We start from the raw sequence: 25,022 nt of genomic DNA on the forward strand, positions 1-25,022 counted from the left end.
CCATTCACTGAGTTTCAAATTTTAATTATTATATATTCTTTTTATAGAAATTCCTTTTGCTTCTTTGTCAAGTAGTCTAGGTCATTTTCTTGTTCCTATATAATACTTTTGATACTCTTTTCTTAAAATATATTAATGTTCTTACTGCACATTCTTTATATGGTAAATTCAATATCTGTAGTCTTTGTGGACCACATTCTATGGTCTGGTGCTTTTTTGGATTTAGGTGACTTATTTTTGTCTTTTATAATTTTTGACTAGGAGCTCACATTCCTTGGATCTTTATCTGTGACAGTTCTTAAGGGCTGGACTTAAAGTCATTTCTTCACAGAGGATTTGTATTTGTGGCTGCAGATCATCCGTGGGTACATAGCACAGTACCACTTCACACTAAGTATCACTTGGTCTGTTTTGGGCCAAACAAATTATGTGAATTCTGACACCAGATCTGCTTGAGAATGTAGTTGTGATTGAACCCTCAAAGAGAAACAGTTTTTTTCCATTCCACCTAGGGCTAAGTGGAAAGCATCCCTACCAGAGCTCTCTGAGGGGTGGGATTTTTCCAGTTGACCCACTGAGGGTATCATTTTGGGGGTGTTGCAGCTCCAGGTATGGTTCCTTGATCCAACCTTCCACCTGGCTGTGTCTCCTGAGCCCTGGCAGGCCCATTAAAACACAGCTCTAGGTCTGGCACATACAGGTTCCTCCTGAGTAAATGCCAACTCTTGTATCTCCTTATACTGCTGAATTTGTGTTTCTAATCATTTGTGGACTTCAAGGCTTTCTCTTATTTTTTTGCCTGCTGAGATGTGTTTGCAAAGATGTTTGTAAATATTTCATCCAGAAATTTTAGTTTTTTTCAGACTCCAAGTCCACCATAGTGCTGTAATCAGAATTGGATTGTTTCCTAAAGTGATCCTTAAAAAGCATATGAAGTCTTAAATCCCTTCCAACTTCTTTTTTAAGTACTGATTTTGTTAGATAATTTTCTATAAACATCCAAAACCAGTATTGATTGAGATTTTTTAAGGTTAATTTCTCTTACTCAAATGGTACTTTTTTGTTTCAAAATAAATTAATATAAATTATCTGTAAACTATATTGTTAAATGAAAAAAAGAAAGGTGCATACTTGTTTGAATATTGTGTTACCAGGATAAAATAAAAAATTGAGAGGACCTTATACTGTGAGAGACATTGTAAAGACTCAAATATAAGGCAACTCCTTTTCTGAGGGATAATTAAAGAAAAAGCTACTTGATTCCTATGAAGACATACATGGCCTACACTAGGACACATAGAGGAGATAACTAGGGCAGGTCATATGTGTATAAGCATCAGCTATGACATCTACGCAGAAATATATTGAGTATAGGGGACCTTGGTGCAGAAGTATGCCTATTTGAGGTAATTGCCAATCAATGGGGAAATAGGGCTCTTCCAGGTTTAGAGATCAGTCTAGGCTCACAGCTCTGGCTGTGTACCCATGTTAAGTACAATAAACAAATGTCACCCTTTCTACAGGCTTCCAAACAGGGGCATACTCATCTGGAGGTCAATTTCAATTCTTGTAATTTGGATGTTCATTAAGTATTGTGTCATTCTGCTTGGACAATTTTACATTTATCCCGCATTTTCTGGTCAGGAACTCTGACCTGAATTGAGGTTATTCTAGCTCTGGTTTTCTTTCTCATTACTGGAAAGGATCAATAAACCACAGAATACACATTCTTCTCAAGTGCACATGGAACATTCTCCAGGATAGATCACATGCTAGGCCACAGTCATATAATTAAAGTTCCTGTAAGTAGATCTACTGACCATCAAACTTGCCACTTTCCTTCATCAAGTTTTTAAAAGTATCTTCATGTTGTAATCGAACTTTCCTTCTCTCAGAAGCCAGATTATGTTCCACATGATCTTGTTCAGTTAGAAGTGTGACTGGTTTTAAATGAATCTAGAGAAAGAAAAACAGTTATCTTTCATTGCCCTGTTAAACTATAAAAGCACATCATGAATTTCGCAAAAACAAATGATATGCTACATTGTTTTCTAACTCAAAGTAAATAGAGCATTTATGGGTGTTTATATATGCATTTTATTTTGACTTAATTTTTTTCTTAAAATATTTTTAAACTAAAAAAAATCAACATAGACTTAATTATTTGTTCATATAATATGTGCCTTAAAAAGTTTTCCAAATATTAATTTTCCCTGATTTAAAAAATTTTCAACAGAACTACAAAATTAAAAATTCTTCAGATTAATGAGTGAGGGGAGGGACTTTGACTCCACTAAATTCTTATCAAGAAATGCTTTCTACCTTTTGCAAAATTAATCTATCAAAGGGAGAGAATAAAGATGTTCTAGAGAAAGCTATCATGTACCAAGAGATATTCCCAATTTGGAAATTTCAACACATGGTGAAAACATTGTCTAATAAGCAAACTGAAAAAATCAGTAAGTCAGAATAAAACTCTAACTGACCTCCAGAAACCTGGAAATGTGATGCAACAGAATGAAATATAAACAAAGAAAACAGTAGCAAAGATCAATAAAACTAAAAGCTGGTTCTTTGAGCAGATAAACAAAATTGATAAACCTTTACCCAGACTCATCAAGAAAAAGAGGGAGAGGACTCAAATCAATAAAATTAGAAATGAAAAAGGAGAAGATACAATGGACACTGCAGAAATACAAAGCATCCTAAGAGACTACTACCAGCAACTCTATGCCAATGAAATGGATAACCTGGAAGAAATGGACAAATTCTTATAAAGGTATAACCTTCCAAGACTGAACCAGGAAGAAATAGAATATATGAACAGACTGATCACAAGTAATGAAATTGAAACTGTGATTAAAAATCTTCCAACGCGGCTTCCCTGGTGGTGCAGTGGTTGAGAGTCTGCCTGCCAATGCAGGGGACGCGGGTTCGTGCCCCGGTCCGGGAGGATCCCACATGCCGCGGAGCGGCTAGGACCGTGAGCCATGGCCGCTGAGCCTGTGCGTCCGGAGCCTGTGCTCCGCAATGGGAGAGGCCACAACAGTGAGAGGCCCGTGTACCAAAAAAAAAAAAAAAAATCTTCCAACAAACAAAAGTCCAGGGCCAGATGGCTTCACAGGTGAATTCTATCAAACATTTAGAGAAGAGCTAACACATCCTTCTCAAACTCTTCCAAAAAATTGCAGAGGAAGGAACACTCCCACACTCTTTCTATGAGGCCACCATCACCCTGATACCAAAACAAGACAAAGATACTACAAAAAAAAAAATTACAGACCAATATCACTGATGAATATAGATGCAGAAATCCGCAACAAAATGCTAGGAAACAGAATCCAACAACACATTAAACAGATCATACACAATGATTAAGTGGGGTTTATCCTAGGAATGTAAGGATTCTCCAATATACACAAACCATTCAATGTGATACACCATATTAACAAATTGAAGGATAAAAACCATATGATAATCTCAATAGATGCAGCAAAAGCTTTTGACAAAAGTCAACACCCATTTTATTATAAAAACTCTCCACAAAGTGGGCATAGAGGGAACCTACCTCAACATAATAAAGCCCATATATGGCAAATCCACAGCAAACATCACTCTCAATGGTGAAAAACTGAAAGCATTTCATCTAAGACCAGGAACAATACAAGTATGTACACTCTCACCACTATTATTCAACACAGTTTTGGAAGTCCTAGCCAGGGCAATCAGAGAGGAAAAACAGGAAAGGAATACAAATTGGAAAAGAAGAAGTAAAACTGTTACTGTTTGCAGATCACATGATAATCCTAAAGATGACACCAGAAAGCAACTAGAACTAATCAATGAATTTGGTAAAGTTTCAGGATACAAAATTAACGCACAGAAATCTCTTGCATTCCTATACACTAACAATGAAAGTTCAGAAAGAGAAATTAAGGAAACAATCCTATTCACCATTGCAACAAAAAGAATAAAATACTTAGGAATAAACCTACCTAAGGAGGTAAAAGACCTGTATGCAGAAAACTAGAAGGCACTGATGAAAGAAATCAAAGATTTCACAAACAGATGGAGAGATATACCATGTTCTTGGATTGGAAGAATCAATATTGTGAAAATGACTATACTACCCAAAGCAATCCAGAGATTCAATGCAATCCATATCAAATTACCAATGATATTTATTACAGAACTAGAACAAAAAATCTTAAAATTTCTATGGAGACACAAAAGATCCTGAATAGCCAAAGCAATCTTGAGGGAAAAACACAGAGCTGGATGAATCAGACTCCCTGACTTCAGACTATACTACAAAGCTACAGTAATCAAGACAATATGGTACTGGCACAAAAACAGAAATATAGTTCAATGGAACAGGATAGAAATCCCAGAGATAAACCCATGCACCTGTTGTCAACTAATCTATGACAAAGGCAGCAAGGATATACAGTGGAGAAAAAAACAGTCTCTTCAATAAGTGGTGATTGGAAAACTGAACAGCTGCATGTAAAACAATGAAATTAGAACACTCCCTAACACCATACACAAAAATAAACTCAAAATGGATTAAAGACCTAAATGTAAGACCAGACACTATAAAATTCTTAGAGGAAAACATAGGAAGAACACTCTTTGCCATAAATCACAGCAACATCTTTTTTGACTCACCTCCTAGAGTAATGGAAATAAAAACAAAAGTAAACAAATGGGACCTAATGAAACTTAAACACTTTTGCACAGCAAAGGAAACTACAAACAAGACAAAAAGACAACACTCAGAATGGGAGAAAATATTTGCAAACGTATCAACAGACAAAGGATAAATCTCCAAAATATATAAATAGCTCATGCAGCTCAATATTAAAAAAACAAACAGCCCAATCCCAAAGTGGGCAGAACACCTAAATAGACTTTTCTCCAAAGAAGACATACAGATGGCCAGGAAGCACATGTAAAGCTGCTCAACATTACTAATTCTTAGAGGAATTGCAAATCAAAACTACAATGAGGTATCACCTCACACCAGTTAGAATGGACATCATCAGAAAATCTACAAAGAACAAATGCTGGAGAGGGCATGGAGGAAAGGGAACCCTCTTGCACTGTTGGTGGGAATGTAAACTGATACAACCACTATGGAGAACAGTATGGAGCTTAAAAAACTAAAAATAGAATTACCATATGACCCAGCAATCCCACTACTGGGCATATACTCAGAGAAAACCATAATTCAAAAAGACACATGCACCCCAATGTTCATTACAGCACTATTTACAATAGCCAGGTCATGGAAGCAACCTAAATGCCCATCAACAGACGAATGGATAAAGAAGATGTGGTACATATATACAATGGAATATTATTCAGCCATAAAAAGGAATGAAATTGGGTCATTTGTAGAGACATGGATGGACCTAGAGACTGTCATATGGAGTGAAGTAAGTCAGAATGAGAAAAACAAATATCGTATATTAACACATATATGTGGAATCAAGAAAAATTGTACAGATGAAACGGTTTGCAAGGCAGAAATAGAGACACAGATGTAGAGAACAAACTTATGGACACCAACGGGGGAAAGAGTGGGTGGGGGAGTGGCAGTGGGATGAATTGGGAGATTGGGATTGACATATATACACTAATAATGTATAAAATAGACAACTAATGAGAACTTGCTGTATAAACTAACTAAATAAATAAAATGTTAAAAAAAATAACGCTTAGACTAAATGCAGATCCTCCCCTAGGCACTCTGACCCTAAAAAGAAAAGCCAAGAAATTATGAGTAAGTCCGCAGCAGACAAGGGACATGCTGCTCTGGGCCAAAGCAAGGCAAGCCCACTGGGCACCCACATGAGGCCAACATATTTCTTTTAAGGGTGTTTTTACCCTATATATGCCCTGCAGCTTATGTTTAAACTTCAATAACTCAGCAACTTTGACATTATTCCTTTAGGTATGAAAAAGTGATTGGACCATAAGACACAACTGCTAGCTAAAATGCACTTGCTTTAAAAAAATATTTTAACTCAATTTTGAGTTATATAACCACAAAAGAAAAGAACTAAACCAGCAAGCAATATTGTGGGGAAACAGACATGACCTTCAGATCATTTAAAACACGTTTTTTTCTCTTTCACGAACTGGCTACATCTCTCATTTTCTCTAAGCAGTTAATACTATGATATTACCACATAAATATTGGTGAAAATTACGATAAGTATTGGTGAGTAACAAATCTTGGGAAAGTATATCTCACGGTGAAAAGAAATGTCCCTTATTCCATAATAATTCTGATGCTTGTACTTCTGTTGATATGTCCCTGAATTACATGCTAGATACTCTTCACAAAGAAATTTACCTTTTCTTTTCCAACTGGTTTGGCTACAAACGTAGAGAAAGCCACACTAACAAGTTTCTCAATGCCAGTGAACATGTCCTGTACTGTGACCTTGATGCTGATCTAAAAAGGAAAGAAAAATAAATTCAAAACTTTTCAGCCATCTAGACAACAGATGAGACTGCAGCATTCAAAATTCATTTATGCACTTCACCATTGTTTTGTTTTTTGAATAAAACCAGCATTTCAATTTACTTTTAACCAATACTGTCCTCTCAATGATTTTCTATAAAATTGGAAAAATATTTTTTTCTGATTATAGAAAAATATATATTTACCATGAAAAATTTGGTAAGTATAAAAATAGATAAATGATAAAGATGGAATCTGACAATCAAGAGTAAATATTATCAGTAATTCCATCACTCAGATTAATAGTTACTAACCTTTATATAAAATTTCTTCCAGTTTTATATATATACATATGTATGAAATGTATCTATATGTATATAGTTGTGTCTGTATGTGTGTATACACACACACACAAAAGATTATTATACTGTATTTACAATTTTAAAACGAAATTTTTTGGCATTTATATGATAAGTATTTTCTAATCCCACTATTACTAAATGTGCTTTTGAAAACAAGATATTAATGAATTCCTTATAGCCCATCAGAGAGATGCACCATAACTTTTTTTTAAATCTTTAGTCTGAGTTTTATAACCAAGATGACATGGACAGAATGTTATTTGCAGTCATGTTATTTGCAGCTTTGTTTTCTCTTTCAGGAGTTTTATTTTTCAGGAATAGCAAGAAAGTAGTTGAGACATTTTATGGTGACACCACAGTGGACTGGATTTCCCCATGTGAAGAACTCTGAAGCTCTGGTTTCATGATCACACACTGCAGAAGTGTAGGTAAACTCGGGAACATAGCCCAGAGAAATAATACTACCTTCTTGAAATAGTGGGCAACCTCGGGCATCTTAGTTCAGCACTGTGTTATCAATGATTAATATCTATTTCTACATCTTCGCCAAGTACATCACGCACAAAAATAATCATCAATTGGTGATTCACTTAACTTATGAAACCAAATTAGTATTTGCATGGTAAACATAAGTTAACTAGATGGTGATTAACCAAATTTAAACCATCCATTTTCAACTCCCAACAACTCTCAACCCCACATAGCTTTCTACTTTCAGAAAAATAGGCAAATGAAAAATAGAATAGACAACTAATAGTAAAAACAAAGTTACAATTCTGGAGAGTTAAAACAAGTTCCAAACATTGTCTTCTATTAGAACAGTTAATTTAGTTATATACAATGGCCAAATGTCTCGAAAACATATGCCAGGGAGAATTTCACTTTGTGTCATTACAGAGTGGGTCAGATTGGAATTACGTCCTATGAAAACAACTGGAAAATTAGACCAAGTATAGGAAGCAACTATTTTCACACATAGGACAACAGACAACACAGACCTGTGATCTCCAAGGAAAGGGAGATAAATGAAGGGAGCACTTGCATTTCCTGGGTTCTCAGCCTGCACATAATTCCCAGACTATGACCAAGGAGGGGAAATGGAAACTTGCAGAATTGAAGAACCAGAAATCAAGGAGATCAAGGCAGCTGAGATTATCCCAGAAAGGAGGGAGCTACAAAAGGAAAGAATTCCAGGTATGTGCATATTGTTCCTGTTGAGTGTTCGGGTTGATACCAGTCTGAGCATGTGTAGGGTGAAATCCGACAAAGCCAGAAAAGAACAGCTTCTGAGGAAGAAACAGTTATTGTAAGGTAAACAGTTCCAAGAGCTCATACAACGCTAGGAATCTGGTGTTCCCTCCAGCCAGACCTCAGTGAATACACAACACATTCATAGAGGCCATAGAAGACCACAACTTAGTAGAGGGACTAAATTAGCCCTAGATGGGGCTAGCATTTATTTTTCTTAAGATAAGAAATCTGTGCTTTCAAACTCACCGGGTTCTTTTTGTAGCTTTTAGTCAAACTTCCTCTGGAAATTCTAGCTGCTATCAGGGAATAGGAAGAAAGGAGAAAAGAAAGGGAACTTTCATCTGTGTATGGGCTGAATATAAAGGAGAGTGCTGTCTCTCAGGGGAAAGGCTAGACCCAGAGGCTACTGTGAGGCAAAGCTCAAGAACCCCATAGCTGAGAAATCAGGATCCAAAAGCACCATCATAAACTGTCTCTGACAGAGCTCATTTTATCCACAAGTTTTTATTACCTTTCTGATTTCTTCACGTTTTTTTCTATTCTATTTATAAACATACTGGGAGAAAGTGACTAAATCAGGGTAAAGCCATCACCATAGGTGTGGTTATTGCCAAAATAGTTCTTTTATGGGTTGATTTGTGTCCCTCACCAAATCTGGTACCTCAGAATGTGACCTTATTTGAAAATAGGGTGTAATTAGTTGAGATGAGATCCCTCTGGAGTAGGATGGACCCCTAATCCAATATGACTGATGTCCTTATAAAAAGGGAAAATTTGGGGTGGGTGCCTTCAAGATGGCAGAGGAGTAAGACATGGAGATCACCTTCCTCCCCACAAATACATCAAAATTACATCTACATGTGGAACAACTCCTAAAGAACACCTACTGAATGCTGGCAGAAGATCTCAGACTTCCCAAAAGGCAAGAAACTCCTCAGGTACCTGCGAAGGGCAAAAGAAAAAAGGAAAAACAGACAAAAGAATAGGGACCTGACCTGCACTTTGGGGAGGGAGCTGTAGGAGGAAAAACTTCCACACACTAGGAAGCCCGTTCACGGGCAGGGACAGGGGTGGGGGGTGGGGGGGAAGCTTTGGAACCACGGAGGAGAGCTCAGCAACAGGGGTGCAGAGGGCAAAGCGGAGAGATTCCCACACAGAAGATCGGTGCTGACCAGCACTCACCAGGCCAAAAGACTCGTCTGCTCACCCGCCGGGGCGGGCGGGGGCTGGGAGCTGAGGCTGGGCTTTGGAGGTCACATCCCAGGGAGAGGACTGGGGTTGGCTGCATGAACACAGCCTGGAGGGGGCTAGTGCACCACAGCTAGCTGGGAGGGAGTCCAAGAAAAAGTCTGGACCTGCCTAAGAGGTAAGAGACCATTGTTTAGGGGTGTGTGAGGAGAGGGAATTCAGAGCACCGCCTAAATGAGCTCCAGAGTTGGGCGTGAGCCGTGGCTATCAGCGCAGACACCAGGGATGGGCATGAAATGCTAAGGCTGCTGCTGCAGCCACCTAAGAGCCTGTGTGCAAGCACAGGTCACTATCCATACCTCCCCTCCCGGGAGCCTGTGCAGCCCGCCACTGCCAGGGTCCTATGATCCACGGACAACTTCCCCGGGAGAACACACGGCACACTTCAGGTTATTGCAACGTCACACTGGTCACTGCTGCTGCAGGCTCGCCCCACCTTCCATACCCCACCTACCCCCAGCATGAGTGAGCCAGAGCCCCGTAATCAGCCGCTCCTTTAACCCTGTCCTGTCTGGATAGGGAACAGATGCCCTCAGGAAACTTACACGCAGAGGCGGGGCCAAATCCAAAGCTGAACCCCAGGAGCTGTGGGAACAAAGAAGAGAAAGGGAAATTTCTCCCAGCAGCCTCAGGAGCAGCGAATTAAACCTCCACAATCAACTTGATGTACTCTGCATCTGTGGAATACCTGAATAGATAACAAATCATCCCAAAATTGAGGTGATGGACTTTGGGAGCAGCTGTAGATTTGGAGTGTGCTTTCTCCAAATAATTTGTTTCTGGTTTTATGTTTATCATAGTTTAGTATTTAGAGCTTATTCTCATTGGTAGATTTCTTTATTGATTTGGTTGCTCTCTTCTTTAATTTTTTTTTTGTGGTATGCGGGCCTCTCACTGTTGTGGCCTCTCCTGTTGAAGACCACAGGCTCCGGACGTGCAGGCTCAGCGGCCATGGCTCACGGGCCTAGCTGCTCCACGGCATGTGGAATATTCGCGGACTGGGGCGCAAACCTGCCTCTCCTGCATCGGCAGGCGGACTCTCAACCACTGTGCCACCAGGGAAGCCCTAATTTTTATCCTTTTTCTCTTTTTGTGAGTGTGTATGTGTATGCTTCTTTTTGTGATTTGTCTGTATAGCTTTGCTTTTGCCATTTGTCCTAGGGTTCTGACTGTCCATTTTGTTTGTTTGCTTGTAACTATAGTTTTTAGTGCTATAACCAACTTTTTTGGTTTGGTTACTCTCTTCTTTCTTTCTCTCTTTTTTAAATTATTTTTTTATTTTTAATAACATATTTTATTCTTTTTTTCTCTCTTCCTCCTTCCCTCACTCCATCTCTTCCTTCCTTCCTTCCTTCCTTTCTCCCTTTTTTTTCTGAGACGTGTGGCTGACAGGGTCTTGGTGCTCTGGCTGGGTGTCAGACCTCAGGCGGGAGAGCCGAGTTCAGGACATTGGTCCACCAGACACCTCCAAGCCCCACATAATATCAAATGACAAAAACTCTCCCAGAGATCTCCATCTCAAAGCTAAGACCCAGCTCCACTCAACGACCAGCAGGCTACAGTGGTGGACACTCTATGCCAAACAACTAGAAAGACAGGAACACAGACACACCCATTAGCAGAGAGGCTGCTTAAAATCATAATAAGTTCACAGACACCCCAAAACACACCACCGGGCCTGGTCCTGCCCACCAGAAAGACAAGATCCAGCATCATCCACCAGAACGCAGGCACCAGTCCCCTCTACCAGGAAGCCTACACAACCCACTGAACCATGCTTACCCACTAGGAGCAGACACCAAAAACAATGGGAACTATGAACCTGCAGGCTGTGAAACGGAGACCCCAAACACAGTAAGTTAAGCAAAATGAGAAGACAGAGAAATACACGGCATATGAAGCAGCAAGGTAAAAACCTACCAGACCAAACAAATGGAGAGGAAATAGGCAGTCTACCTGAAAAAGAATTCAGAGTAATGATAGTAAAGATGATCCAAAATCTTGGAAATAAGAATGGAGAATATACAAGAAACATTTAACAAGGATCTAGAAGAACTAAAGAGCAAACAATGATGAACAGCACAATAAATGAAATTAAAAATTTTCTAGAAGGGACTTCCCTGGTGGTGCAGTGGTTGAGAGTCCGCCTGCCGATGCAGGGGACACGGGTTTGTGCCCCAGTCCGGGAGGATCCCACATGCCGCAAAGCAGCTGAGCCTATGAGCCATGGCTGCTGAGCCTGTGCATTTGGAGCCTGTGCTCCACAACAGGAGAGGCCACAACAGTGAGAGGCCCGCATACCATAAAAAAAAAAAAATTCTCCAGAAGGAATTAATAGCAGAATAATAGAAGAACAGATAAGTGACCTAGAAGATAAAATAGTGGAAATTGCTACAGAGCAGAATAAAGCAAAAAAAAAAAAAAAGAAAAAGAAAAGAATTGAGGACAATCTCAGAGACCTCTGGGACAACAATAAACACACCAACGTTCGAATGATAGGGTTCTCAGAATAAGAAGAGGGGATAAAAAGGGACTGGGAAAATATTTGAAGAAATTATAGTTGAAAATTTCCCTACTATGGGTAAGGAAATAATCATGTCCAGGAAATGCAGAGAGTCCCATACAGGATAAATCCAAGGAGAAACATACCAAGACACATATTAATCAAACTATCAAAAATTAAATACAAAGAAAAAATATTAAAAGCAGCAAGGGAAAAGCAACAATTAACATACAAGGGAATCCCCATAAGGTTAACAACTGATTTTTCAGCAGAAACTGCAAGCCAGAAGGGAGTGGCAGGACATATTTAAAGTGATGAAAGGGAAAAACCTATAACCAAGATTACTCTACCCAGCAAGGATCTCATTCAGATTCAACAGAGAAATTAAAACCTTTACAGACAAGCAAAACCTAAGAGAATACAGCACCACCAAACCAACTCTACAAAAAATGCTAAAGGAACTTCTCTAGGCAGGAAACACAAGAGAAAGAAAAGACTTACAATAACAAACCCAAAACAATTAAGAAAATGGTAATAGGAACATACGTATCAATAATTACCTCAAATGTAAATGGATTAAATGCTCCAACCAAAAGACATAGACTGGCTGAATGGATACAAAAACAAGACCTGAAAGAACAAGAAATGTCTATTTAGGTCTTCTGCCCATTCTTGGATTGGGTTGTTTTTTTGACATTGAGCTGCATGAGCTGCTTGTATATTTTGGAGATTAATCCTTTCTCAGTTCCTTCATTTGCAAATATTTTCTCCCATTCTGTGGGTTGTCTTTTCATCTTGTTTATGGTTTCCTTTGCTGTGCAAAAGCTTTTAAGTTTCATTAGGTCCCATTTGTTTACTGTTTTTATTTCCATTTCTCTAGGAGTTGGGTCAAAAAGGATCTTGCTGGGGCTTCCCTGGTGGCGCAGTGGTTGAGAGTCCACCTGCCGATGCAGGGGACCCGGGTTTGTGCCCCGGTCCGGGAAGATCCCACATGCCGCGGAGTGGCTGGGCCCGTGAGCCATGGCCACTGAGCCTGCGTGTCCGGAGCCTGTGCTCCGCAATGGGAGAGGCCACAACAGTGAGAGGCCCATGTACCGCAAAAAAAAAAAAAAGGATCTTGCTGTGATTTATGTCACGTAGTATTCTGCCTATGTTTTCCTCTAAGAATTTTATAGTGTCCGGTCTTACATACAGGTCTCTAATCCATTTTGAGTTTATTTTTGTGTATGGTGTTAGGAAGTGTTCTAATTTCATTCTTTTACATATAGCTGTCCAGTTCTCCCACCACCACTTATTGAAGAGGCTGTCTTTTCTCCATTGTATATTCTTGCCTCCTTTATCAAAGATAAGGTGACCATATGTGCATGGGTTTATCTCTGGGCTTTTTATCCTGTTCCATTGATCTATATTTCTGTTTTTGTGCCAGTACCATACTGTCTTGATTACTGTAGCTTTGTAGTTTACAATGGAGTCAGGGAGCCTGATTCCTCCAGCTCCACTTTTTTTCTCAAGATTGCTTTGGCTATTTGGGGTATTTTTTGTTTCCATACAAACTGTGAAATTTTTTGTTCTAGTTCTGTGACAAATGCCATTGGTAGTTTGATAGGGATTGCATTGAATCTGTAGATTGCTTTGGGTAGTACATTTTCACAATGTTGATTCTTCCAATCCAAGAACACGGTATATTTCTCCATCTGTTTGTATCACCTTTAATTTCTTTCATCAGTGTCTTATAGTTTTCTGCATACAGGTCTTTTGTCTCCCTAGGTAGGTTTATTCCTAGGTATTTTATTCTTTTTGTTGCAATGGTAAATGGGAGTGTTTCCTTAATTTCTCTTTCAGATTTTTCATCATTAGTGTATAGCAATGCAAGAGACTTCTGTGCATTGATTTTGTATCCTGCTACTATACCAAATTCATTGATTAGCTCTAGTAGTTTTCTGGTGGCATCTTTAGGATTCTCTATGTATAGTATCATGCCATCTGCAAACAGTGACAGTTTTACTCCTTTTTTCCCAATTTGTATTCCTTTTATTTCTTTTTCTTCTCTGATTGCTGTGGCTAAAACTTCCAAAACTATGTTGAATAATAGTGGTGAGAGTGGGCAACCTTGCCTTGTTCATGATCTTAGTGGAAATGGTTTCAGTTTTTCACCATTGACAATGATGTTTGCTGTGGGTTTGTCATATATGGCCTTTATTATGTTGAGGTAAGTTCCCTCTACGTATACTTTCTCGAGGGTTTTTATCATAAATGGGTGTTGAATATTGTTGAAAGCTTTTTCTGCATCTATTGAGATGATCATATGGCTTTTATCCTACAATTTGTTAATATGGTTTATCACATTGATTGATTTGCATATATTGAAGAATCCTTGCATTCCTGGGATACACCCCACTTGATCATGGTGTGTGATCCTTTTAATGTGATGTTGGATTCTGTTTGCTAGTATTTTGTTGAGGATTTTTGCATCTATGTTCATCAGTAATATTGGCCTGTAGTTTTCTTTCTTTGTCACATCTTCGTCTGGTTTTGGTATCAGGGTGATGGTGGCCTCGTAGAATGAGTTTGGGAGTGTTCCTCCCTTTGCTATATTTTGGAAGTGTTTGAGAAGGATAGGTATTAGCTCTTCTCTAAATGTTTGACAGAATTCACCTGTGAAGCCATCTGGTCCTGGGGTTTTGTTTGTTGGAAGATTTTTAATCACAGTCTCAATTTCAGTTCTTGTGATTGGCCTGTTTGTATTTTCTATTTCTTCCTGGTTCAGTCTCAGGAAGTTGTGCATTTCTAAGAATTTGCCCATTTCTTCCAGGTTGTCCATTTTATTGGCATATAGTTGCTTGTAGTAATCTCTTATGATCCCTTGTATTTCTGCAGTGTCAGTTGTTACTTCTCCTTTTTCATTTTTATTCTACTGATTTCAGTCTGCTCCCTTTTTTTCTTGATGAGTTTGGCTAATGGTTTATCAATTTTGTTTATCTTCTCAAAGAAACCTCTTTTAGTTTTATTGATCTTTGCCTATCGTTTCCTTCATTTCTTTCTCATTTATTTCTGATCTGATCGTATGATTTCTTTCCTTTTTCTAACTTTGGGTTTTTTTGTTCTTCTTTCTCTAATTGCTTTAGGTGTAAAGTTAGGTTGTTTATTTGAGATGTTTCTTGTTTCTTGAGGTAGGATTGTATTGCTATAAACTTCTCTCTTAGAACTGCTTTTGCTACATCCCATAGGTTTTGGGTTGTCATGTTTTCATTGTCATTTGCTCCTAGGTATTTTTTGATTTCCTCTTTGATTTCTTCAGTGATCTCTTGCTTATTCAGTAGCATATTGTTTAGCCTCCATGTGTTTGTATTTTTTACAGATTTTTTTCCTGTAATTGATATCTAGTCTCATAGCATTGTCATCAGAAAAGTTACTTGATACAATTTCAATTTTCTTAAATTTACCAAGGCTTGACTAGTGACCCAAGATATGGTCTATCCTGGAGAATGTTCCAAGGGCACTTGAGAAGAAAGTGTAATCTGATGTTTTTGGAGGGAATGTCCTATAAATATCAATTAAGTCATCTTGTGTAATGTGTCATTTAAAGCTTGTGTTTCCTTATTTATTTTCATTTTGGATGATCTGTCCATTGGTGAAAGTGGGGTGTTAAAATCCCTTACTATTATTGTGTTACTGTTGATTTCCCCTTTTATGGCTGTTAGCTTTTGCCTTATGTATTGAGGTGCTCCTTTTTTGGGTGCATAAATATTTACGATTGTTATATCTTCTTCTTGGATTGATCTCTTGATCATTATGTAGTGTCCTTCTTTGTCTCTTGTAATGGTCTTTATTTTAAAGTCTATTTTTTCTGATATGAGAATTGCTACACCAGCTTTCTTTTGATTTCCATTTGCATGGAATATCTTTTTCCATCCCCTTACTTTCAGTCTGTATGTGTCCCTAGGTCTGAGGTGGGTCTCTTATAGACAGCATATGCAGCTCAATATAAAAAAAACAACCCAATCCAAGAATGGGCAGAAGACCTAAATAGACATTTCTCCAAAGAAGATATACAGATTGCCAACAAACACATGAAAGGATGCTCAACATCACTAATCATTAGAGAAATGCAAATCAAAACTATAATGAGTTATCACCTCACACCTGTCAGAATGGCCATCATCAAAAAATCTACAAACAATAAATGCTGGAGAGGGTGTGGAGAAAAGGGAACCCTCTTGCACTGTTGGTGGGAATGTATATTGATACAGCTACGATGGAGAACAGTATGGAGGGTCCTTAAAAAACTAAAAATAGAACAACCATACGACCTACCAATCCCACTACTGGGCATATACCCTGAGAAAACCATAATTCAAAAAGAGTCATGTACCCCAATGTTTATTGCAGCTCTATTTCCAATAGCCAGGACATGGAAGCAACCTGACTGTCCACCTATTGATGAACAGATATAGAAGATGTGGCACATATATACAATGGAATATTAGCCATATAAAGAAATGAAATTGAGTTATTTGTAGTGAGGTGGATGGACCTTAGAGACTGTCATACAGAGTGAAGTACATCAGAAAGAGAAAAACAAATACCGTATGCTAACACATATATATGGAATCTAAAAAAAAAAAAATTGGGTCTGAAGAACCTAGGGGCAGGACAGGAATAAAGACGCAGACATAGAGAATGGACTTGAGCACCTGAGGAGGGGGTAGGGTAAGCTGGGACGCAGTGAGAGAGTGACATCGACATATATACACTACCAAAAGTAAAATAGATAGCTAGTGGGAAGTAACCACATAGCACAGGGAGATCAGCTCAGTGCTTTGTGTCCACCTAGAGGGATGGGATAGGGATGGTGGGAGGGAGATGCAAGAGGGAGGACATATGGGGATGTATATATATATGTATAGCTGATTGACTTTGTTATAAAGCAGAAACACACCATAGTAAAGCAATTATACTCCAATAAAAATGTTAAAAAAATTTTTTTTAATAGGAAAATTTGGACACATACACACACACACACAGGGAGAACACCATGTGCAGATGAAGGCTGAGATCAGGGTGAAGCAAACCACTGGCAAACCACCAGAGGTTAGGAGGGAGGATGGGGGCAGATTCTCTCCCATAGGCCTTGGAAGGAACCAACCCTACTGACACCTTGATTTAGGACTGCTAGCCTCCAGAACAGTGAGACAATAAATTTCTGTTGTTTAAGGCACCTAATCTGTGAAACTTTGTCATAGAATCCCTAAGAAACAAATGTAAGTCCCTACATGTCTTTTGTGCCCAGAGATCAAAGGGACTGCTACTGAGCAAACTACAAGTTGCAACATGGGATCCATGAACTCCTTTCCTGCTATTTTAACCTGGATAGAGACTTCAAAAGCTCCCAAGAATTTTGTATTCATAGCTATAATAAAGAAAAGAAAACCAGGTAGGCAAAGAAGAAAAATCTAAGCTTCCCTTCTTGCTCCAATTACTCTGCCTTTCAAAAACTAGTTAATCGTGGGGCTAGTTTTCATTATAGGTGCAAATAATTAAGAAATAAAACCTATACCTGGCAAAGAACCAAGGGAGTGCCCTCCCTTGTATGTTTACTTTGTGTATATCCTTTTATGTAAAAATAGTTCATTGCATCACATTTAATTTTAGTAGCAGGGAAACACAGGCTTATTATTTACCTGTGAGCCTGACTACAGATTCAAGGGCCTTCTGAAATTCAGAATCACATGAATTCCAAGTTATTCCAGGCCTCCTCCTCTCTCCTCTGTAAACAATGAAGAAATGAGCACCAACAGGCAGAAGGAAGAAAAGGGAGCCTCTTACCTCCATGCTTGTGCTGAACGCTCTAGTAACTTTCGCTTTGATGGTTATAACTTGTCCAACTCTAGTTAAAAAAAAAAAAACAGTAATTCTAGCACATCTTATTTCAGACTTGAAGATTCACTTAAATGTGTGTGCCATAGAACAGTTCCACCTTATGCTGATAATGTTCATGCATGAGAAACTCAATAACATAACAAGACAGCACTAAAAATAGATACTGATTATTGTAAACCACACAAGAGTTAGCTGACTACCTCTTTTTAACAGAAAACGGCCTTTGCAAAGATGGTGTGCAAAATGATTTCCAAATCTACAACAGATACTTGACTGTACCACAGCTGTTTGGTTAAGAGAAAACGAACACACATGCTAACTTATACAATTGATATTTTTAAATGTTGGTTAACAAATAAATGGTAAACATACAAGCAAGCAAACAAACTGAATACCTTCACTAGGTTTACAGGAGCCCTCAATGTTGCCAGATGATCCATTCACTCCACATTATTACTGGGACTCTGGTCATGTAACCCTAGTTGTTTCAAAGCTTTTGTGTTCTGGCCCTTCAGTCACCTAAGGGTCTACCCAATATAAGCCTCCTCAATTTTTCTCCCTGACTTCAAAGTTGAACTACATTCTCACTATTCTTCCCAATCTTCTGTTTCAGGGGAAGAAAAATAGATCTCTTCCAGACCTCTTTCTTTACCCGTGCCCTTGATCCCATCCTACTCTTACCTTTCCTCCTGCACCATGGCCTGGCTTAGGCAGATCTTTCCTCTTTTGTACCCTCAATCTCTTCCCCCTCCTTGACTCCTTATCAGTCTGTGAAAATGTTCAAGGCTTTTCCTTGCTAAAAATCTTTCTCTCAAGTTTATTCTATCACAACATTTTTTTCTCTTTTCCTCTATATTTCTCCATATTCAAACTTCCTAAAATAATCTTTTTCTTTTTCCAGCTCATACATTTAACAAATGTTTACTAAGTTACAACTAGTCCTGGCACTAAACTAAGACCTCAGGATACAGTGATTAACAAGACAAGGTTGATGACATCAAGGAGACCAGTCTTCACTTGGGACACCAGGATGCAGACAGATGAAGTGCAATGCTATGAAATTTTTCAAAAGGAAGAAAGAGTCAAGTATTGCAAAAACACCCAGAAGTGGCTAATTTGAAAAGTCAAGGAAGGAGCCATAGAAGAGGTAACATCTGAGATGGGTCTCAAAAGATTACAATTTTGTCAGGTTCAGAAGTTTGGGGGTTTTACCTCTCATTCACTTCTCAGCCACTCAAATCTAGCTGTTGCTTCCACATCTTACTCCTGATCTCTCAGAAGTCACTTCCTAACAGCTAAATCCAAGGTCTTCTCTCATTTAACAGCATCAATCAACCTCTTTCTTCAGGAAACCTTGTCTTCCCTTGGCTTCCAAAATACTGTTCTCTCTTCATTCTCAGTTTTCTTCACTGATTTCCCTTTCTTAATCCATCCCTTAATGGTAGCCATCTACCAAATTTATGTTCTTTGTTTTTTTTCATTTCAGCCTCTTCCTGAAGACCTTGTTCTCTTCCACAGTCCTATCATCTTTATAGAGATGATTCTCAAATCTAAATCTTTAGCCCGAACCTCATTCTTGAAACACAGAGCCATATTTTCAAACTTCTCTCAGCAGATTCAGCTAATGGTTATGGAGGCCCTTCTAGGCTGAGTGATAGCTGCTTACACACACATTACCTAATTTAACTTAATCCCCACACTTAGCACATGCAAACCCAAACCAATTTTCTCTTTTCCTTAAATTCGTTCCTCCTAGATTTCCTAGCTCTGTTTGGTAAAGTTTCTAGCAGAGATTTACAGTGATAACATGAGGAAGAGAGTCCCTCTTCAAAGCTACTGTAGTACTTTGTACTCATATACTACCAAAATCTTCTGCCTCTGCCTGTCAGACTCTGAGGAGGGAAAGCATCTTGCCACTTTTTTTTTGGCCACACCATACGGCATGTGTAACTTCCCTGACCAGGGCTCGATCCTGTTCCCCCTGCAGTGGAAGCACTGAGTCTTAACCACTGGACAACCAGGGAAGTCCACCTTGCCATGTTTTTGTCTCTTTTGTGAACTCTGCCCTTCCTTTAAAAGCAGGAGACATTCTGCTTTTCATTCTGCTAAAATCCCAAGTAAAATCAACTTCATAGCATGGCATTCAAGGTCTTCTGTTACCCAGCCCCACACTGCTGCTGGGGCATCATCTCTGCACGCCAGGCTTTCCCTAAGCACCCCCCACTTCTTCCCACCTCAATGCTTAGGCTCTTACATGTATGTACCTCATCTTGTGAAGTCCTTTTCCTAGTCACCAGTGAAAATCTATACCTCATTCAAGGCCCACATTAAATACTACCTCCATCATGATACTCTCATTGGTTCTCCAGTCAAAATGTACCTTTTTCTACCACACAGAATTTATATCTCACCCTAGGCATGCATCCTATCATACTTTCTATTCTGATGACTACATATTTGTCTGACTTTCTTACCAGACTGAGTGACTGCCACACTTCAGCATTGTGTCATAAACATTCACATATTCTATTGAGCCTAGAGCAGTACTTTTGGTATATTCAATATATATTTTGAATTAAAAAAATATCTAATATGGGACTTCCCTGATGGCACAGTGGTTAAGACTCTGTGCTCCCAATGCAGGGGGCCCGGGTTCGATCTCTGGTCTGGAAACTAGATCCCACATGCATGCTGCAACCAAGAGTTTGCATGCCACAACTAAGGAGCCCGCCTGCCACAACTAAGACCCGACGCAACCAAATAAATAAATATTTTAAAAAATCAGGGCTTCCCTGGTGGCGCAGTGGTTGAGAGTCTGCCTGCCGATGCAGGAGACACGGGTTCGTGCCCCGGTCCGGGAGGATCCCACATGCCGCGGAGCGGCTGGGCCCGTGAGCCATGGCCGCTGAGCCTGCGCGTCTGGAGCCTGTGCTCCGCAATGGGAGAGGCTGCGACGGTGAGAGGCCCGCGTACCGCAAAAAAAAAAAAAAAAAAAAAAAATCAATATCGTAAAAAAAATAATATGGCTTTTAAACAAATTGTATGGCTTTCTATATGTAGTTTTCAATTTTCTTTTTTTAATGGTGCAGGTCCCATATATTTTAGTGGCCACAAATCCTTTCTGATAACACAAACACAAAATGGTTCAAATGGCAAACCACACTTTAATGATGAGATTACTAGTTAAGTCTAAGTTACAGAATTTAGAATTGGAAAGTATATAACAGATGTTTTATTGCAATATACTGTTGGCATTCCTAAATTTAATAATGATGCTTTAATCTGTTCCCAAATAAGTTTGGATTTTCAGTAATCTGTAATTGTGTTGAGTTACAAACACATGTCAACTTTTTCTACTTCAGGAAAAATCACATAGCTAGTATCTGTGCTTAGTCAATAGACCCAATAGACCTTTATCTATATCTACAAGTCTCTAGAATGTCAAGGACTCTTTCACTGACACTGCAGCTGCCTATGAGAACAAGCATTAGGAGATGTTCCATAAAGGTTGCTGATCACAAAGATAGAAGAAGTGGGTTGGAGAAAGCACTGGATAGAGCATAAGAAGATCCAGGCTCTAAGTGTCCTCTGTCCTTTGGCTGGCTCTGGGCCTTAGGCTTCAGTTTCTTATCAGTACAAAGAGATGATTGGGTTGAGTTCTAAAGGTCTTTCCATATCTATGATTCTAATGCCTACCAAAAATTTCTTTTGGGTTAGCTTTGGAGATATAACCTCTTTATGCATGTCGTTTTATTTAACTTAATTTTGTTTGTATATAAATGAATAAGTGCCAAATAGATAAATGTAAGCTGGAGGTTGTAGAGATGAAGTGGGCATCTCACTGGACAGACTACTTAGGGTTTTGAAAACAGGTGGCAGCTACCCCGTGGTCCTTGAGAACCATCCCAGACTAGAAACAGATGATCTTCTCTCTTCCTTTTTCTAAACATAACATAAGAAAAAGGAAGAGAGAAGATCATCTGTTTCTAGTCTGGGATGGTTCTTTTAGGATCAAGATATTCAAAAAGAAAAAAAAGAGATACAAACATAAAATCAGATAAATTAAGTAAAACCATATAACCCTAGTTTATTACAGTTATTAATGTAACCTCTTTAAAAAAAATAATTCCTAATTCTGTCCACCAAAAAGGCATAGAAATAATGACCAACCCTGCATCAGTGAGCATGTTAAACAGGTATACAATGAGCAGATACAAAATGTGGTAAATGCTATAGGACAAATGACCAGGTTTCTTTAAAAAACAAATTGCAAGAGAAAAGAAGAAAGGGAAATTTTTATGTTAAAGGTCATATCAGCCATATTGGATCCTGATTCAATCCATAGACCAATTGTTTAAATTAAAAAAAAAATTTTTTTTGAGACCATTGGGTATAATAGTTTTTCTTAATGGTATTGCAGTTACGTTATTATGTTTTCTAAAAGAGCCCTGATCTTTTAGAAATATGTACTGAAATATTCAGAGATGATGTCTGGGATTTGCTTCAAAATAATCCAGGTATGTGGGGGAGTATGGAAGGGTATTGATAAAACAACAGCATTTATGAGTTGATTATTGTTGTAGTTAGGTGTTGGGTCCTTGGGGATACATGGTGGTATTCTCTCTACTTTTGTATATGGTTGAAAGATTTGTGTATCTTGAAATTTTCTATAATAAGAGATGGTAAAACATATACACACTCCTACACATAAAATGTTTTTCATAATTTAACACCTCTACTCAGATGAATTAATGTTTACCCAACAACCTAATGATGAAATTCACCATCATAGAGATACTTATTATCATTAATAGTAAAGGAAGGAGCCATTCAGAACCAGCTTTTAGAAATCCTGCAATGCCTTATACCAGAATGCATTTAATGCTGAGAGCTATTTCTCAACAAAATCAGGGCTGTAAATTTACACTTAATAGTATTTACTAAAAGTAGGTCCTGAAATTATTATTATGTTTTACTGATTTACATTGGTTCAAATGTTACTTATTAACAAATTGGATCCCTGACTCCAAATGAGTATGCTTAGGTGCCACAAATACATGTTGTAAATGAACCAATAAACCCAGGAGAAAGGTGTGATAAAGCAATGCCACTTACCTAGCTGTCTCCTCAAATTGTATGTCATCCACTGAAGCTGTAACACAGGAAACCCCAGCATGTTTTTCAGCTTCAAAAAATAGGTTAAAAATGGGCTGCATTAATAGTTATTTTTAAATATTTCAGCATGCAGGAAAAGGAATAAAACAAGTGGATTTATTCTAGTAACTCATCCTCTTATGCAGTATAGGATCACTGTGCCCACACTTCTGGATGAACTGGATTGATAACAGTTCCTTTGCTCAATAAGTTATTTTTCTGCTGCATGGAAATTACTGTACTTTCTCCGAAGTTTTAACTTATACTGTCTTTGATTTGAAATTCAGCACCAATACCCAGCATATCTAGCTATTCAGATAGTAACTTTAGTAAGTTGGTGTCAAATTTAAATATTTTGTCAGGTACTACCCTTCTTTCGTTTAAAAAAACAATGCATCAAAGCTGTATCTATTATCCCACATAACCAGTAGCTGAATATATTTAAACCACTTAACCAGTGCAAGCACTGAACAGTGTGGAAGACCTTAAGTTCATACCCCAAATCAGAGAGAAACTTGTCCGGGCATCAGAGAAATAGAGATGGGCACATAGTAAGTATTTAATCAATATTTATTATTTATTACTACCAAATTCATATGAAATTCACTATGCATTAATAATGTTGGAGGAGAAAAGCATTGAGTAGGGTGAGAGAAATTAGGGAAGCACTCCAGTTATTTCCATGTTCCCTGCCTGCATTTATTTATTTATTTATAATATTTATTTATTTGTTTGTTTATTTATTTATTTATAGCTGTGTTGTGTCTTCGTTGCTGCCCTTGGGCTTTCTCTAGTTGCAGCGAGCGGGGGCTACTCTTCGTTGCGGTGCACGGGCTTCTCATTGTGGTGGCTTCTCTTGTTGAAGAGCACAGGCTCTAGGTGCATGGGCTTCAGTAGTAGTGGCACATGGGCTCAGTAGTTGTGGCTTGCAGGCTCTAGAGCGCAGGCTCAGTAGTTGTGGTGCATGTGCTTAGTTGCTCTGCGGCATGTGGGATCTTCCTGGACCAGGGCTTGAACCCGTGTTCCCTGCATTGGCAAGCGGATTCTTAACCACTGCGCCACCAGGGAAGTCCCTCTGTCTGCATTTAATTTGTTGAGATTTTTCTTTTTTGATTGTTGGTTTTACTTTATGTAAAAGTATCCGAATTTTTCCTCTTTGGGAAAAATCTTGACATGTGGTTTTTCCAGAATTTCATTTTGAGGAACAGTCAGTTAAAACCCAAACAGACTGCATTAGCTTTTTAAAGAAATTTTAACTCCATTTTAATTTTGGAGACTTCACTCCTGCTGTCATATTATGAAAAAGAGACAGTGAATTATATTGAATTTGCATTCTTTGTGTGTAGTGGATTACTTTAATTGCAATATATATTGATAGTCCCAGGTAAAGTGATATGAGAAAATACTCCAGAGAGCAAGTATTTAAAGCATTCCTCCCTATGATCTAATTCTGTAGAAAACTGGACATTCTGGTTTTACTAGTTGGAAATAACTATTCTTCCAAATATGCAGATAACATAAACTGAGTTACCAGAAAACTAACCATAGCAGAACTCTGTGTGTGAGTGATGGAGGGGGAGAAATGGGTTTCCCAGCTCTAAAGTTCAATTAGAGGAAGGAAACATAGAAGTATTAGACTCTAGAAAGTTGGGTTCAATTTAATTCAGTATATCAAACATTTGTTAAATTCCCATTGATTTCCAGACACTGAGCTGTTATCAGTCCTGTCTTTTAATGAGTCTACTCAGTGACAGAGATCTAGCTATAGTCAATAAAGTGTTGACTAAAGGGTATGTAATAGACATTCATTCTGGTCACCTGACATGAGGGAATGATATGTTGAGTTTATTAAACTATTCTTATAGGTAAAGTGTTACCATGTACACCAACATGAGTTACCAAATTTTGAATGATTTAAATGATAACTAAAGTATGAAAACCAATAAAAGACTAAATTTTTATTGTATATATTGGGTGTCTTCTATGTATATATAGCACAAAGAAACATAATCATAATAATTATGATTTATTATTGGCCTGGCACTGAGCTAAGTATGCATATCAATTACATGAGGTTGATACTGTTATTAGTTCTATTTTACAAAAGAGGCAATTTTGGCTTATAAAAATCAAATACATTGTTCTAAATAGT

General features: G+C 38.3%; 1 protein-coding gene across 1 annotated transcript in view; it reads right to left on the bottom strand.

The window, feature by feature from the left end:
* ACOT12 (acyl-CoA thioesterase 12) overlaps positions 1-25,022 on the bottom strand; it is a 48,022-nt gene that overhangs the window by 20,075 nt on the left and 2,925 nt on the right. Inside the window, exons 2-5 of the mRNA XM_065874975.1 lie at positions 22,832-22,901; positions 17,663-17,723; positions 6,362-6,463; positions 1,821-1,956 (exon numbers count right to left, since the gene is read on the bottom strand). Of these exons, the coding sequence (XP_065731047.1) occupies positions 1,821-1,956; positions 6,362-6,463; positions 17,663-17,723; positions 22,832-22,901 (369 nt within the window). The remainder of the gene's footprint in view (positions 1-1,820; positions 1,957-6,361; positions 6,464-17,662; positions 17,724-22,831; positions 22,902-25,022) is intronic.

Source organism: Phocoena phocoena, chromosome 3 (assembly GCF_963924675.1).
Source record: "Phocoena phocoena chromosome 3, mPhoPho1.1, whole genome shotgun sequence".
NCBI classification, from domain to species: domain Eukaryota; kingdom Metazoa; phylum Chordata; class Mammalia; order Artiodactyla; family Phocoenidae; genus Phocoena; species Phocoena phocoena.